The sequence below is a fragment of the Triticum dicoccoides genome, chromosome 2B (assembly GCF_002162155.2).
Source record: "Triticum dicoccoides isolate Atlit2015 ecotype Zavitan chromosome 2B, WEW_v2.0, whole genome shotgun sequence".
NCBI classification, from domain to species: domain Eukaryota; kingdom Viridiplantae; phylum Streptophyta; class Magnoliopsida; order Poales; family Poaceae; genus Triticum; species Triticum dicoccoides.
Window position 1 is genome coordinate 74,770,875 of NC_041383.1, and position 15,208 is coordinate 74,786,082.

Consider the following 15,208-nt stretch of genomic DNA (forward strand, 5'->3'; position numbering starts at 1 on the left):
ATGAATGCAACTAAAAATCCAAAAAAAAAACAAATTTGATTATATTTTCAAATAACAAATTTGATTATATTTTCAAATAATAAATTTGATGATATTTTTTCATATTCATAAATATTTTCAAATAACAAATTTGATGATATTTTTAAAAAAAAATTACTGTTTTTATAAAAAAAAATTACTGTTTCATATTCATATTCATTTTCTAAAAAATTATTTGATGCAATAAAAATAATAATAATAAAAACTACTTATGGCGCACCGCTGACTGGTGTGCCATTGCTATGCAAAAAAAAAGTTACTAATGGCGTGGTGCGCCATTGCTATCTAAAAAAAGATTACCAATGGCACACCGCTCGGGGTGTGCCATTGCTATAAAAAAACATACTAATGGCGCACCGCTAGGGAGTGCGCCATTGCTAAGCCTCCCCCCACTAAAATCCTCAATCTCACATTTCTCTCTAAGCCCTCCTCTGCCTCATCTCACTCGCGCCGCCCCCGTGCTCGACGTCCCCAGCCGTGCTCGCTGCCCCCGCCGCACCCGACCACCACCGCCCCCAATGCTTCTGCACCTTGCTGCCCGTCGCCCCATCTCCCCCGAAATCGAGGTCGCAAAACCTTCGCCGAGCGCGCCGCCTCCCTTGACGTCCTCCCGCTCCAGCGCCCCCTCCCCCCGCGGCCCCGCCTGCGTCAACCTCGTGCTCGCCGTCCAACACCGCACGGCCTGCCTTGTCGCCGCGCACTTCAACCCGCGCCCTCGCCGTCTTTGCCGAGAAGCTGCCTCCTCCCGCTTCAGCGCCCGCCCGCCCCCACCAGCGTCGGCTTGCGCTTGCCGTGTGTAGCGCGGCCCACCCCCTCGCCGTCCTCTCAGCGCGGCGGTCCTCCCCGCCGGCCTCCCCAAACCCAGAGCCCGCCGACCTCCCCGACCAATTCTGCATCGCGGTCGACCTCCAGGGCAGCGTCTCTCGATCGTGCAGCATTTTGTCTTCCCCAACCTGACGTTGCCTTCCACCCATCAGCAAGCCAGGGATTCGAGGTGATGCCCCTCACACCCAACATGTTGTACCAAATTTCTAGGAAAATATGTGATGATGCTGAGGCTTAATTGAGCTGTGGAGTTCTTGTTACCTTGTCTGTCTGTCCTCGTTAGTTACATGTATCTCTCTGTTTGTGTTTCTGCGTAACAGGTTTGATTGCGATTGGAGAAAAATTGAGGCGTTTGTTGGCTCCAAGATAGTGATACAAGTATATACATGTGCTCTGCTCTGCGCTCAACTTCTGATTCTCTTTGCTGTTTGGTTAGTTATCATCTAACAAAGTATGCTTACTTGTTTGGTTTGCAATAGTTATCATCAGACAAAGTATTCTTAGTTCTTTGGTTTGCAACCCATATTTTATAGTTGATAATAAATATGCTGAATGTTCTGACTATTTGGTGCTTGATAAATGTCCAACTTGTTGGACTTTTGAGAGTTAATTGCAGTAGTTAAAAGTGTAAGTGTTCACAAGAAGAATTCAGTAGTAAGGACCAACCGAATACTGTTCGTTGTGCTTTCATACTGGTATTTTAACTTGGTGAAAGACACAAATATGCAATATTATTATTATGTAAGTTAAGAATATCACCTTTCTGTAGATTCTACATATTGGATACTTGTGGTTGTTCTGGTAGCTTGTGAGTCAGGTAGGCCATTTTGCTATACCATTTCCTGGTAGTCTGCTATGTTCAGTTTGTTTGGTATCATTTGGCAACCATGGGAACCAGATCAAGACTTCCTAACAGCTACTTTAATAGTTCCAACTTCCAACTACTCTTGCAACCCCCACCACCAACCGCACCCTTCCCTATCTTCTCTCAGGGTCATCTCCAGTCATTATTGTCAGACTAAGAGCTTATCCAAATGAGTACTCCTGATTGGAACATGATGATTGCCTCTGGCACACCTGTCTTAAGTTGCACCAACCACATGATTTATGTAGTTGAAGGAGTTTAAGGCAAAGTCTGGATATCCTTTTCCCCTGCATACCAGTGCCCTTGCCATTTCATGTTACATAGATTCCATGATTTCACTTTATTTGGTTTATTATCTTGCACCTCCGTATATTACTGCAATTATCTGACAAAGTTTTCTTTTGATATGCATGCATGCATTCTTTGCTTGTTTATATTCATTCTTGTAAACAGAACATGCTCATCTATCTATCTATCTATCTATCTATCTATCTATCTATCTATCTATCTATCTATCTACCTGCTTAAGTATGTATGTATGCATTGTATTTTTATTTCCTTTGGAAAGTAAAGTTTATTTCCTGGCTGGCTGGCATGATGGCTCATGGATCCCTCAGCTGCAGCTGCAGCTGGAGCTCAATCTGATCTCATTTGAAATGACTCTATAAATACAGAGTGTAGTTAGTTACAGAGTAGCAGAAATAGTTGCTGGATGCAGTTACTTGCATGGGCCTGGCTGATGAAGAAAAACTTTATATATATATTCATACTGATGTTGACTCTATAAATCATACTTATTGGACATGTTTTACGTGTTGATCCATCAATTGATCACATTGAGAAAGACCATGGTGTCTCCGACCATTTTGCAAAGGTCATGTCTCTGACCATCGTGTCGTGATGATTTTGCAGGTACCCCGAGAGGCCCTTGAGTTTGCTGGAATGTCAATTAACTTCCGTTCCGGCAAATTTGGGTACTCCATATGTCCTATTTTCAGCAAAGGTCATGCTGAAATTTTCTGTGAATTTTAGCATGACTTTGCTAAAAACAGGACATATGGGGTACTTGCGACTAATGCATGGGCCGGGGAATCTTAATACTTAATTAAGTAGGATCAACTGCCCTCGCTGACAAACCCTAAATGATGAAAACTTAACTTAGCATTTAGGGCGCCTCAACATCGACAAACCCTAAATTATAAAACATTGGCTTTTAGGGTGCTTCGGTGTTGATGAAAACCTAAATGATGAAAGCTTAGGCTTTTAGGGTGCCTCGGCGTCGACAAACCCTAAATGATAAAAGCTTAGCTTTTAGGATGCCTCGGTGTCGACAAACCCTAAATGATGAGACCATGATCTTGTTCCTTGACAATAACCAACTTTTTGACCAAACTTTTTTCCTATTTAGAGCGAAACATGGCCTACAACGATGAGGCCGTCGGTTCGGGCAAGCAATTCTGGAAGCTGTCCCAGGAGATGGAGGAAGAACCTCACCGCTATGAGGACGCCGTGGAAGACACAGATCCTGACTACACAACCCCTAGTGGCGTCGGGGACAACACCACTGATATAGCCGCCGAGGATGCCACCACTGATGATGGCAGCGCACGCACAGATGGCAGCCAACCGAAGAGGCAACGGAAGGACCAGCGCCCGAACGTGCTCGGCACCGTCAAGGAGGAATTTACTGAAGTGTCCTCTGAGGGGCATCCAACGGCGCCCAAAGAATTAGTCAAGGGGTACTCGGTTCAACTCGGGTGCATTCTCCGGAGCACCTTCTCGATCAACATCGAGAACCTAAGGCATAAGGACCGAGGGAATTTGCGCAGCCTCCTCTGCACGAAGCTGCACGAACGATACAAGTTCCCCGCTGACTTTGCAAACACACGCCTCTCAGGGAATAAAGTGAACAGTGCTGCCATCACGAGGATGAGCACGACCCTGTCTACTTGGAGAAGCGCGGTGAAGAAAATGATTGACAAAGGTGATAGTTATGAGAAGATCAAGGCGAAAAATCCTTCGATCTGTGAAGATGACTACAAGGAGTTCAAGATCAAGTGCGAGAGCAGCGCAACCGTGGAATCAAGTCAGTGGGGGAAAGAAATGCGGGAGTTGAACTTAGGGGTCCACCAACTCGGTCCCGGCGGTTACAGAGTGGCGGAGCCTATATGGGACAAGAGGGACGTGGAGTGTGCCGAGCAAGGCCTACCGCCCCGCTTCAATAAATACCGTGACAAGCAGAACAGGAACTATGTCAGGGCCCGGTACAAGGAGGAACCGGTAACAAAGGAGCTTACCATGGATCCGAAGACCATGCCGCTTGAGCGTGTTCTGGTAAGGAATACACCCCCGCATAATTAGCTCCATATGGTTGCATTCTAATTAATGAAGCCAAATTTCTAAATGGTTCACATTCCTTCCGCAGGAGACTGAAAGCAGTAGCGCGCACTACACCACAGCACCACAATCCCGACAGACAGGTTGGTCGGGAATCCAAGTTTCACCAACAGATAGTCGGACGGGAAAGACTAGTGCCGACCGACAACGTTTGTTGGGGAAAGTCCAGACGGGAAAAGCTTTTCCCGACCGACATAGCTTTCCCGACCAACTGCTTGACGGCTATGGAGTATCTTTCCCGACCGACAGTCTATTGGGCCTGCCATGGGCCTTTCCCGACCAACAGCCTGTTGGGGCAACCATTGGCCTTTCCCGACCAACTGTTGGACGGGGTATTCTTTCCCGACCAACATTCTGTTGGTCCTGGCATTAGCCTTTCCCAACAGACTGTCAGACGAGGTTTGTTTTGCCGACCAACAATCAAACATGATTTTTCTTTGCCAACCAACAATTCATCTGCATTTTATTTAGCCAGCCACTGCTTTAATTAACACATGGTACTGATTTTCAAGTATAATCAGGAAGACACCATACATCAAGCTCATATCAGGTGCACCAAACATTTTTTTATTCCATTAACTATTTGTCAGATACATACACTTCAGTATGTTCTAAACATTACCACCAAGACACCATACATCAAGTTCACAGAAGGACAGGTAAAAGATGCAAGTATGAGACATCAGTTGTACAAAATGAAATCGAAAACATCTAGTTGACGTAGATCGTTGGCTTCATGGCTCCGTGTGAATGCACTCCTTTGGTTTGTTTCCTACAAAAGTTAAAAAATTCTCAATTATAATACACTAATAGAAGCTAGACTATAGTAGCAAAATTCCAACAGAGGATCATCACATTCTCAAAAATATAAGTAGTAATAGATACAGAGAATTCAATAGCCATGTGTTAACACTAACATTAATCCTCAGCTGAGATCACCCCAGCCGGCCCACTATCTCCATAAGGAGTTGATAGGTCAGCAAAGGCGTTTGTTTCTTCTCATTAAAAATAACATGCTTATCTAGCTATTTAACTTGATTTCATGGACTACACTTGTGCAGACTTATTTTACAAAATTGTAGATCTTACTAGGACAACTTAAGTAACTAGGCTTATCGATGATGTACTTTTCATAGCAGATGTGTGCTAAGCATAGAGTTTTTTATACTATTTCCTGAAAGGAGATTGACTAGCTGGTGAATACATCCCTTATTTGAGTTTAAATTTCACAAAATAAACAGGATGGGTCAAGTTACCTTCACATGCCAGCTCACGAAAGATGTTTTTCCATCTAGCTATGCTCAAGAACGCGCCTGGTCCACTGTGGTAGCTATATATTGTAGTGATGAGATTGCTTATCCCAACATTGATTGATGCCCTCACCCAGATATAAGAAATCTTGCTCCACTACATGCAACGGAAAAAGGGTTTCTTCAGATCCTCACAACCTTAGTACACATTCATCAAGATCTGGAATTCTTTCAGTTTCTCCTTGAGATAAATTATTTTAATATTCACTTCACCAATAGAACAATACTATAAGAAAAGTTTTTCTTTTGTATAAAGCCAATATGAATTCCAACATCTGCTAATAGTATATGTTGTTGGAAATAAAGATGGTCAGACTACATTAATAACACAAGTCAGGGAAATGTTCCATTGGTGAAGTGAATATTAAAATAATTTATCTGATTCAGGCAGCAACTACTTTATTTCTTAAGGAAATCGACAACAAACATAACAAAATATATTTTTTATCTGTGATAATCATAAATAAGCGTCCAGTCAGATCAAATAAAAGATATAGTATCCAAGATAGAAGATGTGAACACTAGAGCGATTAAAGGCTCACAAAATAGTGAAAGCGACACAAACAAGTTTGAATATTAATATACTCAGCCAAATACAGTTCAGTGCTGAAACATTCACAAGTAATTGCTGAAGGGAAACTCAAAGTAAAATGTGAACGTTACGTGCATAGCTTTGCACTGTCAAGGTCATGAAACCAACCCACTTACAAGCATGGCATCAACTATTACTTCACAGGGCAATTGAATTGCTGCACATACAGGAACTATTATTCTACAGGAAACTATCTCCTAATTTCTTGCTCTCTAGTTTGAGAGTAATTTGGTTTTGGATGGTTAAGGTCATAACAGCAGCTTTATGTACTGCCCACTTATACAAGCATGACAGCTTCATAGCTTTGCACTGTTAAGGTCATGAAAACAACCCAGTTATTCAAGCATGACATTAGCTATTCCTTCACAAGTCAACTGAATAGTTGCATATAAAATATCTATTATACTCTACAAGAAAAGTTCTCATAATTATTTCATCAATAGTGATTGCTTGCACTGGTAGATCATAAACCATCATATTGATAACACTTACCTATCTGCATCTGTCCAACTTTTATTCAATACTAGCTGTACTCAGCTGAAAAATAAAGTCAAAATCAAAGCATTTATATGCCTCGCAATGGATAACAGGAACAATGTAGCTGAAAAATAAAGTCAAAATCTGAACCAAACAGATCTGAGCAATACTTTATAAATGTCAAAATCAAGGCCTAGCAACGCCCCACAATGGATCAGGAACACTTTAGTTGTTGCAGGAACTATTGCTACGCAAGTACAATTTTGTCAAACATGAACACCACCTTCCAGCGTGCGTGCGTGTGTATGTGTGTGTATTTGATGATTGACTGGCCAAGTTTACATGCATATATCTGAATATTAATGACCTTATTTCTGATAGCATAGAATTTTGAATGAGTGCTTTGTTTCACGCTTCTCTTGAATAAGAGAAACGGAGACATGCTAATGTAAGGATTGAGGAGGTATGCACATGAATTTATTTTCAAATAGATATCATCACTTTAAATGGAACATCTTGAAGCTTTCCTTCCCCACTATAAAAACTGAGCGAGATTTATCTCAATAATGTATCAGTTATAAAAAACAAGAGAAACTATCTGTGCATACAAGTGTTTTAGAAGCTACAATATAGTAGTGGTCAGGATATAGGTTCCATTTGTTTCATCCATCATTATATAGTGTAATTTCTATGGATTGATACTAGTGACCACAATGCACATGCAATACACTCTAATACAAGTATTGTTCACTCTGTTCGATTGGTAAGTTTACCTTCTATTATAATACAAGCAGTCTCTAGTATATGATTTTGTTCAAATGTCCATTGTCGAAACCTAAACAGTAGGAAACCAGCATGTAACCTGTTAGTCATAAATTCTGCAAGGTGTAAAATTGATAATATAGGTTCCAACAGAAACAACAAAATTCTAGAATGACATATCAACATGTCAGTTAAGAGTTTAAAAAATAGCACAAACTGGAGTGAAATGTCCATATCGTGTAGTTCACATTAGAAAACAACAAAACAAGTTATTTCTCAACTTATCTCAGCAAAGAAATAAGTAATGACCAATGACATGTATATTGTGTAGGGGCAGAGGTGATATGCTGCACTGTACCCATATGACTCTTGACCAACTGTTATTTACAACGTTCAGACAAAATTCAGACACGCTTCTTTGCAGTTTCATCTCTCTATTGCCGGATCGATATGCGGACGCAAAAATGATAGGTAAAGAATCATTGTTTGCTAATAATCAAACAACTATGATCTAGGAAAGATGTGTAGTTCTATTGCAAATTGAGTAACTGACGGACATGGGTCTGAGAGAATTCAAGATAAACAAAGACATGCATACAGTTGCACATCAAATTCGAAGAAAACGGGAAGGACTCACTGATTCGAGGTAGTGGTCAAAGGGCACAGCCGCTGGGAGAAACGCAAGACAGCAGGCAGAGAGCGCCACCACCTGGGAGGAACGTGTAGTCACCACCAAGAAGAATGAGCCTCTGCCTAGAGCGCGAGGGTAGGGGCAGCGGTCTGGGCAGCACCAAAACGGCATGGTAGCGTGCGCCATCGCGTGCAGCAGGTGGGGGAGGAACGGATCTATGCGGCAGCCACCGGCGGCCGGCGTGGGGAGGACGCAGGGGTAGTGGATCTACACCGTGTGGGCTGGTAGCGCTCCATGCGGAGAAGGAGCGCGAGTGGGGGGAGCCCTCCATGGCTAGACGCACACAGATTGATGGCCTCGTAGCCTCTACTTCTGGGCGGAGCTCAATCTGAGGGAGAGGAGTGGAGGAAGAGGACGGGAGCCGCCGCCGCCGCCGCCCAGATCGGGAGAGAAGGAGATAAGGGAGAGAGGGCGCAGAGATAGGTGGAATTAGGGTGGGCTGTGGGGATAAGGGGCCGAAAATTTTAGATGGGCTTCGCGCGCTAAGTTTCCCACGCACGCGCGCGCAGATATTTTGAGCGGCCCAATTGGCGACCCATGGTCGGTCGGCATTATTTGCCGACCAACAGTTTGATAGTAGTGCACTGCTTACCATCCAACGGTTTGATGCTACATGCTTCAGCATTCCCGACCGACTGTTGGGTGGTACACGTGAGTATTACCGACCGACAGTTTGATAGAAGTTTTCCCGACCTGCAGTCGGTCGGCGAAAGTGACTTTTACCAACACACGTCGGTAGGGAATGCAGTGCCGTGGTGTAGTGGCGGGGTCGTCTTAGAGCTCCCCTGCTTGGGACAACACTATATATAGGGCGTTGAACGTAATGAAAAACGAGGATAAGCTCAGTAAGCTGTAGTGAGCTGGTCGTGTGGCCGGCAAAGGCTTGTCCACAAAATGGTCATCATACTATACTGCTGGTGGGCGAAAGGAGAGAAAGACCAGCTTGGAAAGCCAGTCGCGCGAGGTTCAAGAACTCAAGGCACAAGTGGCACAGATTCCGGAGATTGTCCAAGAGCAAGTGCAAAAACAACTGGGAACGACTCTCACCGCCATTGTGCCTACCTTGATTCAGGGGTTGACGACGTGGATTGCGGGTGGCCAACAGGGGCCGCCCCTGGTTCCCAGCTTCATGGCCAGCAACTCGCACAACGCGCAGGCGGCACCATTGGTGTCTCCGGCGGAGGTGGTATTCGTGTCTCCGGCGCCGGCACGGACATTGGAGCTTAATGCACCCGGGTGTACGCCGGTCGGCACCTCGGCAGCAAGCGGCCCCTCCGTCAGTTGCACGCCCGCTGTTGGCGGTGCCTCGACATTAGCCGAGCTCGACGGCATCACGGTAACTAAGCCTCTCGGCCGATGACTTCATATCCTTGCCTTTTGATATGTCTCCAAGGTATCTATAACTTTTGATTGCTCCATGCTATATTATCTACTGTTTTAGGCAATATTGGGCTTTATTATCCACTTTTATATTATTTTTGGGACTAACCTATTAACCGGAGGCCGAGCCCAGATTTGCTGTTTTATGCCTATTTCCGTGTTTCGAGGAAAAGGAATATCAGACGGAGTCAAAACGGAATGAAATCAACTGAAGAAGTTAATTTTGGAAGGAAAGCCACCGGATAGACTTGGACTCTACATCAGAAGATACGGGAGCTGGCCACGAGGGTGGGGGGCGCGCCCACCCCCTAGGGCATGCCCACCTGCCTCATGGGGCCCCGAAAGCTCCACCAACATAGCCCTTGCACCCATATATACCTACGTACCCTAAAACCTCCAGAACAGAAGATAGATCGGGAGTTCCGCCGCCGCAAGCCTCTGTAGCCACCAAAAACCTCTCGGGAGCCCTTCCCGACACCCTGCTGGAGGGGGGATCCCATCACCGGTGGCCATCTTCATCATCCCGGCGCTATCCATGACAAGGAGGGAGTAGTTCACCCTCGGGGCTGAGGGTATGTACCAGTAGCTATGTGTTTGATCTCTCTCTCTCTCGTGTTCTCTCTCGTGTTCCCTCTATGGCACGATCTTGATGTATCCCGAGCTTTGCTATTGTAGTTGGATCTTATGATGTTTCTTCCCCTCTACTCTCTTGTGATGAATTGAGTTTCCCCTTTGAAGTTATCTTATCGGATTGAGTCTTTTATGGCAACACTTGATGTATGTTTTGGTGACCAACTTGCGGGTTCCGCCCATGAACCTATGCATAGGGGTTGGCACACGTTCTTGACTCTCCGGTAGAAACTTTGGGGCACTCTTTGAAGTAATTTTGTGTTGGTTGGATGAATCTTAGATTGTGTGATGCATATCGTATAATCATGCCCACGGATACTTGAGGTGACAATGGAGTATCTAGGAGACATTAGGGTTTTGGTTGATTTGTGTCTTAAGGTGTTATTCTAGTACGAACTCTTTTATTGATCGATCCAAAAGAATAACTTTGAGGTGGTTTCATACCCTACCATAATCTCTACGTTTGTTCTCCGCTATTAGTGGCTTTGGCGTGACTCTTTGTTGCATGTTGAGGGCTTGTTATATGATCTATCTATGTTATTATTGTTGAGAGAACTTGCACTAGTGAAAGTATGAGCCGTAGGACTTGTTTCCTACCATTGCAATACCGTTTACGCTCACTTTTATCGCTCATTACCTTGCTGTTTTTATTATTCCAGATTACAAATACCTATATCTACTATCTATATTGCACTTGTATCACCATCTGTTCACCGATCTAGTGCACCTATACAATTTGCCATTGTATTGGGTGTGCTGGGGACAGAAGAGACTCTTTGTTATTTGGTTGCAGGGTTGCTTGAGAGAGACCATCTTCATTCTACACCTCCCACGGATTGATAAACCTTAGGTCATCCACTTGAGGGAAATTTGCTACTGTCCTACAAACCTGTGCACTTGCAGGCCCAACAACGTCTACAAGGAGAAGGTTGCGTAGTATACATCAAGCTCTTTTCTGGCGCCGTTGCCGGGGAGGTTAGCCCTTGAAGGTATATCTTTAGATCTTGCAATCGAATCTTTTTGTTTCTTGTTTTAGCACTAGTTTGGTTTATAAAAGAAAATTACAAAAAAATAGAGTTAAGTTTGTCACATACGCTTCACCTTTTTAATATCTTTCGTGAGTATGATGGAACGGAAAATTGTTCTCAAGTACTAGAAGAAGAATTACATAGAATTCTTGGCATAAAATATGTGAAAGATGAGCATGATTGCAATGTTGTTGGTATGAATTCCCTGAATATCTATGATGCTAGTGATATGCAAAGCCACAAGCTTGGGGAAGCTATGTTTGATGGAGATGATATTTTTTGTCCCCCAAGCTTTGATGAGCAAATTTACTATGATGAAAGCATGCCTCCTCTCTATGATGATTATTGTGATGACACGTATGCTTTAAAGAATAATGATAACCATGAAACTTGTCATCTTGATCTTAATTTTCAATCATATGATAGTTATTTTGTTGAGTTTGCTCCCACTACTATTCATGAGAAGAATTTTGCTTATGTGGAGAGTAGTAAATTTTCTGTGCTTCTAGATCATGAAAAGAATGCTTTAGGTGCTGGTTAGATTGTTGAATTCATTCATGATGCTACTGAAAATTATTATGAGAGAGGAACATATGCTTGTAGGAATTGCAATAATATCAAGTTTCCTCCCTATGTGCTTAAATTCTTGAAGCTATGCTTGTGTTACCTTCCTATGCTAGTTGATTATTGTTCCCATAAGTTGTTTTCTCACAAAATCCCTATGCATAGGAAGTGTGTTAGACTTAAATGTGCTAGTCATATTCTTCATGATGCTCCCGTTATGTTTCAATTCTTATCTTTTATGTGAGCATCATTGTCATCATCATGCCTAGCTAGAAAGGCATTAAAGAAAAGCGCTTGTTGGGAGACAACCCAATATTTATCCTTACTGTTTTTGTGTGTCCACATGATTATGCTACTGTAGTAATCATGTTTTATAGATTTTGTTTCAATAAAGTGCCAAGTAGAACCTTTGGGAAGACTTGGGTGAAGTTTATGTGATCTTGCTGTAAAAAACAGAAACTTTAGCACTCACGAGATTAGCTGCCATTTTTTTACTGGAGAGTGCTTTTAGGTTGATTCTTTTTGCAGATGATTAATAGACAAATTGATCAGGTCCATCAATTTATTTCATAATTGTTGGGGTTTCAGAGATATACGTTTGATACAGATTACTACAGACTGTTCTGTTTTTGACAGATTCTGTTTTCTATGTGTTGTTTGCTTATTTTGATGAATCTATGGCTAGTATTAAGGGTATGAACCATAGAGATGTTAGAATACAGTAGATATTACACCAATATTAATTTATAATGAGTTCATTACAGTACCTAAGTGGTGGTTTTATTTTCTTATACTAACGGAGCTTACGAGTTTTGTGTTGAGTTTTGTGTGGTTGAAGTTTTCAAGTTTTGGGTAAAGATTCGATGGACTATGGAATAAGGAGTGGCAAGAGCCTAAGATTGGGGATGCCAAAGGCACCCCAAGTTAATATTCAAGGACAACCAAGAGCCTAAGCTTGGGGATGCCCCGGAAGGCATCCCCTCTTTCGTCTTCGTTCATCGGTAACTTTACTTGGAGCTATATTTTTATTCACCACATGATATGTGTTTTGCTTGGAGCGTCATTTTCTTTTGTTAGTTTTTTATTGCTGTTAGTTAGGATAATGTTTTGCATCTTTAGTTTCAATAAAAAAGTCAAGGATAGCCTTTGCCATGCTTATTTTGCTTGTATACATGTTGCTGTTTGAAAACAGAAAGTTTACCGCTGTTGCAAAAATTCCCTAGAAAATTCAGAGAATGGTATAACGTTGAATCTTTTTGCATATTAAGCTCTGATAAATTTATTACAGTGGGAATTTTAGTTCATAATTTTTGGAGTCAGGGAAGTATTGATACTCTTGCAGACTGTGCTGTTTTGGCAGATTGCTGTTATGGTTGCATTGTTTGCATATGTTTGCTTGTTTAATGATTCTATTTGAGGATAGGAGTATTAAATATACATAGGCATTTAGTATGCAATGTTGAATAATAATATTAGTGATTTGTTACAGTAGAAAATTATAAGGTTTTGCATTGGTTTATACTAACCTATCTCACGAGTTCTTGTTGAGTTTGTTGTGAATGAAGCTTTTGATAAGAAGAGAAACCATGATATGAGAGGAATTAAGGAGACACAAAAGTTCAAGCTTGGGGATGCCCAAGGCACGCCAAGATAATATTCCAAGAAGTCTCAAGCATCTAAGCTTGGGGATGCCCCGGTAGGCATCCCACCTTTCTTCTTCAACAACTATCGGTTAGTATCGGTTGAGCCTAAGTATTTGAATCTTCACATGAGTTGTGTTATCCTTGCAATGTAGTTTTCTTTAGCTTTTCTTGCTGTTTGAATAAAGTATCAAGATCTGAAATTATTAATTGGGAGAGTCTTCACATAGTTGCATAATTATTCGACTACTTATTGATCTTCACTTATATCTTTCGGAGTAGTTTGTCATTTGCTCTAGTGCTTCACTTATATATTTTAGAGCACAATGGTGGTTTTATTTTGAAGAAATAAATGAACTCTCATTCTTCACTTAGATTATTTTGATAGTCTTAAATAGCATGGTAATTTTCTTAAATAATCCTAATATGCTAAGCATAAAAGAATTGTAAGAATTCTTATGAGTGCGTTGAATACTAAGTTTGATGCTTGATAATTGTTTTGAGATATGGAGGTGATAATATCAAAGTGATGCTAGTTGGGTGATTATGAATTTAAAGAATGCTTGTGTTCAAGTTTGTGATTCCCGTAGCATGCACGTATGGTGAACCGTTATGTGATGAAGTCGGAGCATGATTTATTTATTGATTGTCATCCTTATGAGTGGCGGTCGGGAACGAGCGATGGTCTTTTCTTACCAATCTATCCCCCTAGGAGCATGCGCGTAATACTTTGATTTGATAACTTGTAGATTTTTGCAATAAGTATTTGAGTTCTTTATGACTAATGTTGAGTCCATGGATTATACGCACTCTCATCCTTCCACCATTGCTAGCCTTTCTAATACCGCGCACCTTTCGCCGGTATCATAGACCCACCATATACCTTCCTCAAAACAGCCACCATACCTACCTATCATGGCATTTCCATAGCCATTCCGAGATATATTGCCATGCCACTTTCCACCGTTCCGTTCATATGACACACATTACTTTTGTCATATTGCTTTTTGCATGAACATGTAGTTGACATTGTATTTGTGGCAAGGCCACCTTCATAATTTTCATACATGTCGCTCATGAGTCATTGCACATCCCGGTACACCGCTGGAGGCATTCATATAGAGTCATATTTTATTCTAAGTATCGATTTGTAATTGTTGAGTTGAAAGAAAAATAATAGTGTGATGATCATCATTATTAGAGAATTGTCCCAGTGAGGAAAGGATGATGGAGACTATGATTCCCCCATAAGTCGGGATGAGACTCCAGACGAAAAATAAAAAAAAGAAGAAAAAAGAGGCCATAAAAAAAAGAGAAAAGGCCCAAACAAAAAAAAAACAAACAAAAAATGAGAGAAAAAGTAGCACCATGATCTTCATAATAGAGAGTCTCTCGTTTCGTCACTTTCATATACTAGTGGGAATTTTTCATTATAGAACTTGGCTTGTATATTCCAATGATGGGCTTCCTCAAATGCCCTAGGTCTTCGTGAGCAAGCGAGTTGGATGCACACCCACTTAGTTCCTTTTGTTGAGCTTTCATATACTTATAGCTCTAGTGCATCGGTTGCATGGCAATCCCTACTCACTCACATTGATATCTATTGATGGGCATCTCCATAGCCCGTTGATACGCCTAGTTGATGTCAGACTATCTTCCCTCCTTTTGTCTTCTCCACAACCACCATTCTATTCCACATATAGTGTTATATCCATGGCTCACACTCATGTATTGCGTGAAGATTGAAAAAGTTTTGAAAACATTAAAGTATGAAACAATTGCTTGGCTTGTCATCGGGGTTGTGCATGATTTAAATATTTTGTGTGGGGAAGACGGAGCATAGCCTGACTATATGATTTTGTAGGGATAACTTTCTTTGGCCATGTTATTTTGAGAAGACATAATTGCTTAGTTAGTATGCTTGAAGTATTATTATTTTTATGTCAATATGAACTTTTGTCTTGAATCTTTCGAATCTGAATATTCATACCACAATTAAGAAGATTTA

At 41.8% G+C, this 15,208-nt stretch overlaps 1 protein-coding gene across 5 annotated transcripts; it reads right to left on the bottom strand.

Moving 5' to 3' along the window:
* Window positions 1-4,670: 4,670 nt before the first annotated feature.
* On the bottom strand, window positions 4,671-8,394 carry LOC119362220. 5 transcript variants are annotated; one of them, XR_005173215.1, is made up of 5 exons: window positions 7,905-8,391; window positions 7,279-7,340; window positions 6,521-6,565; window positions 5,383-5,533; window positions 4,671-4,898 (listed from the first exon to the last, which is right to left on the bottom strand). XR_005173215.1 is itself a non-coding variant. In XM_037627418.1 (3 exons), the coding sequence occupies exons 1-3, from the start codon at window positions 8,082-8,084 to the stop codon at window positions 4,861-4,863; spliced, it is 369 nt and encodes a 122-aa protein (XP_037483315.1). In that variant the 5' UTR covers window positions 8,085-8,389; the 3' UTR covers window positions 4,671-4,860. The 5 variants fall into 5 exon arrangements, 1 of the variants encoding a protein (XP_037483315.1); XR_005173214.1 differs by having other exon boundaries at window positions 5,383-6,565; window positions 7,905-8,394; XR_005173216.1 differs by lacking the exon at window positions 6,521-6,565 and having other exon boundaries at window positions 7,905-8,390.
* Window positions 8,395-15,208: the final 6,814 nt, after the last annotated feature.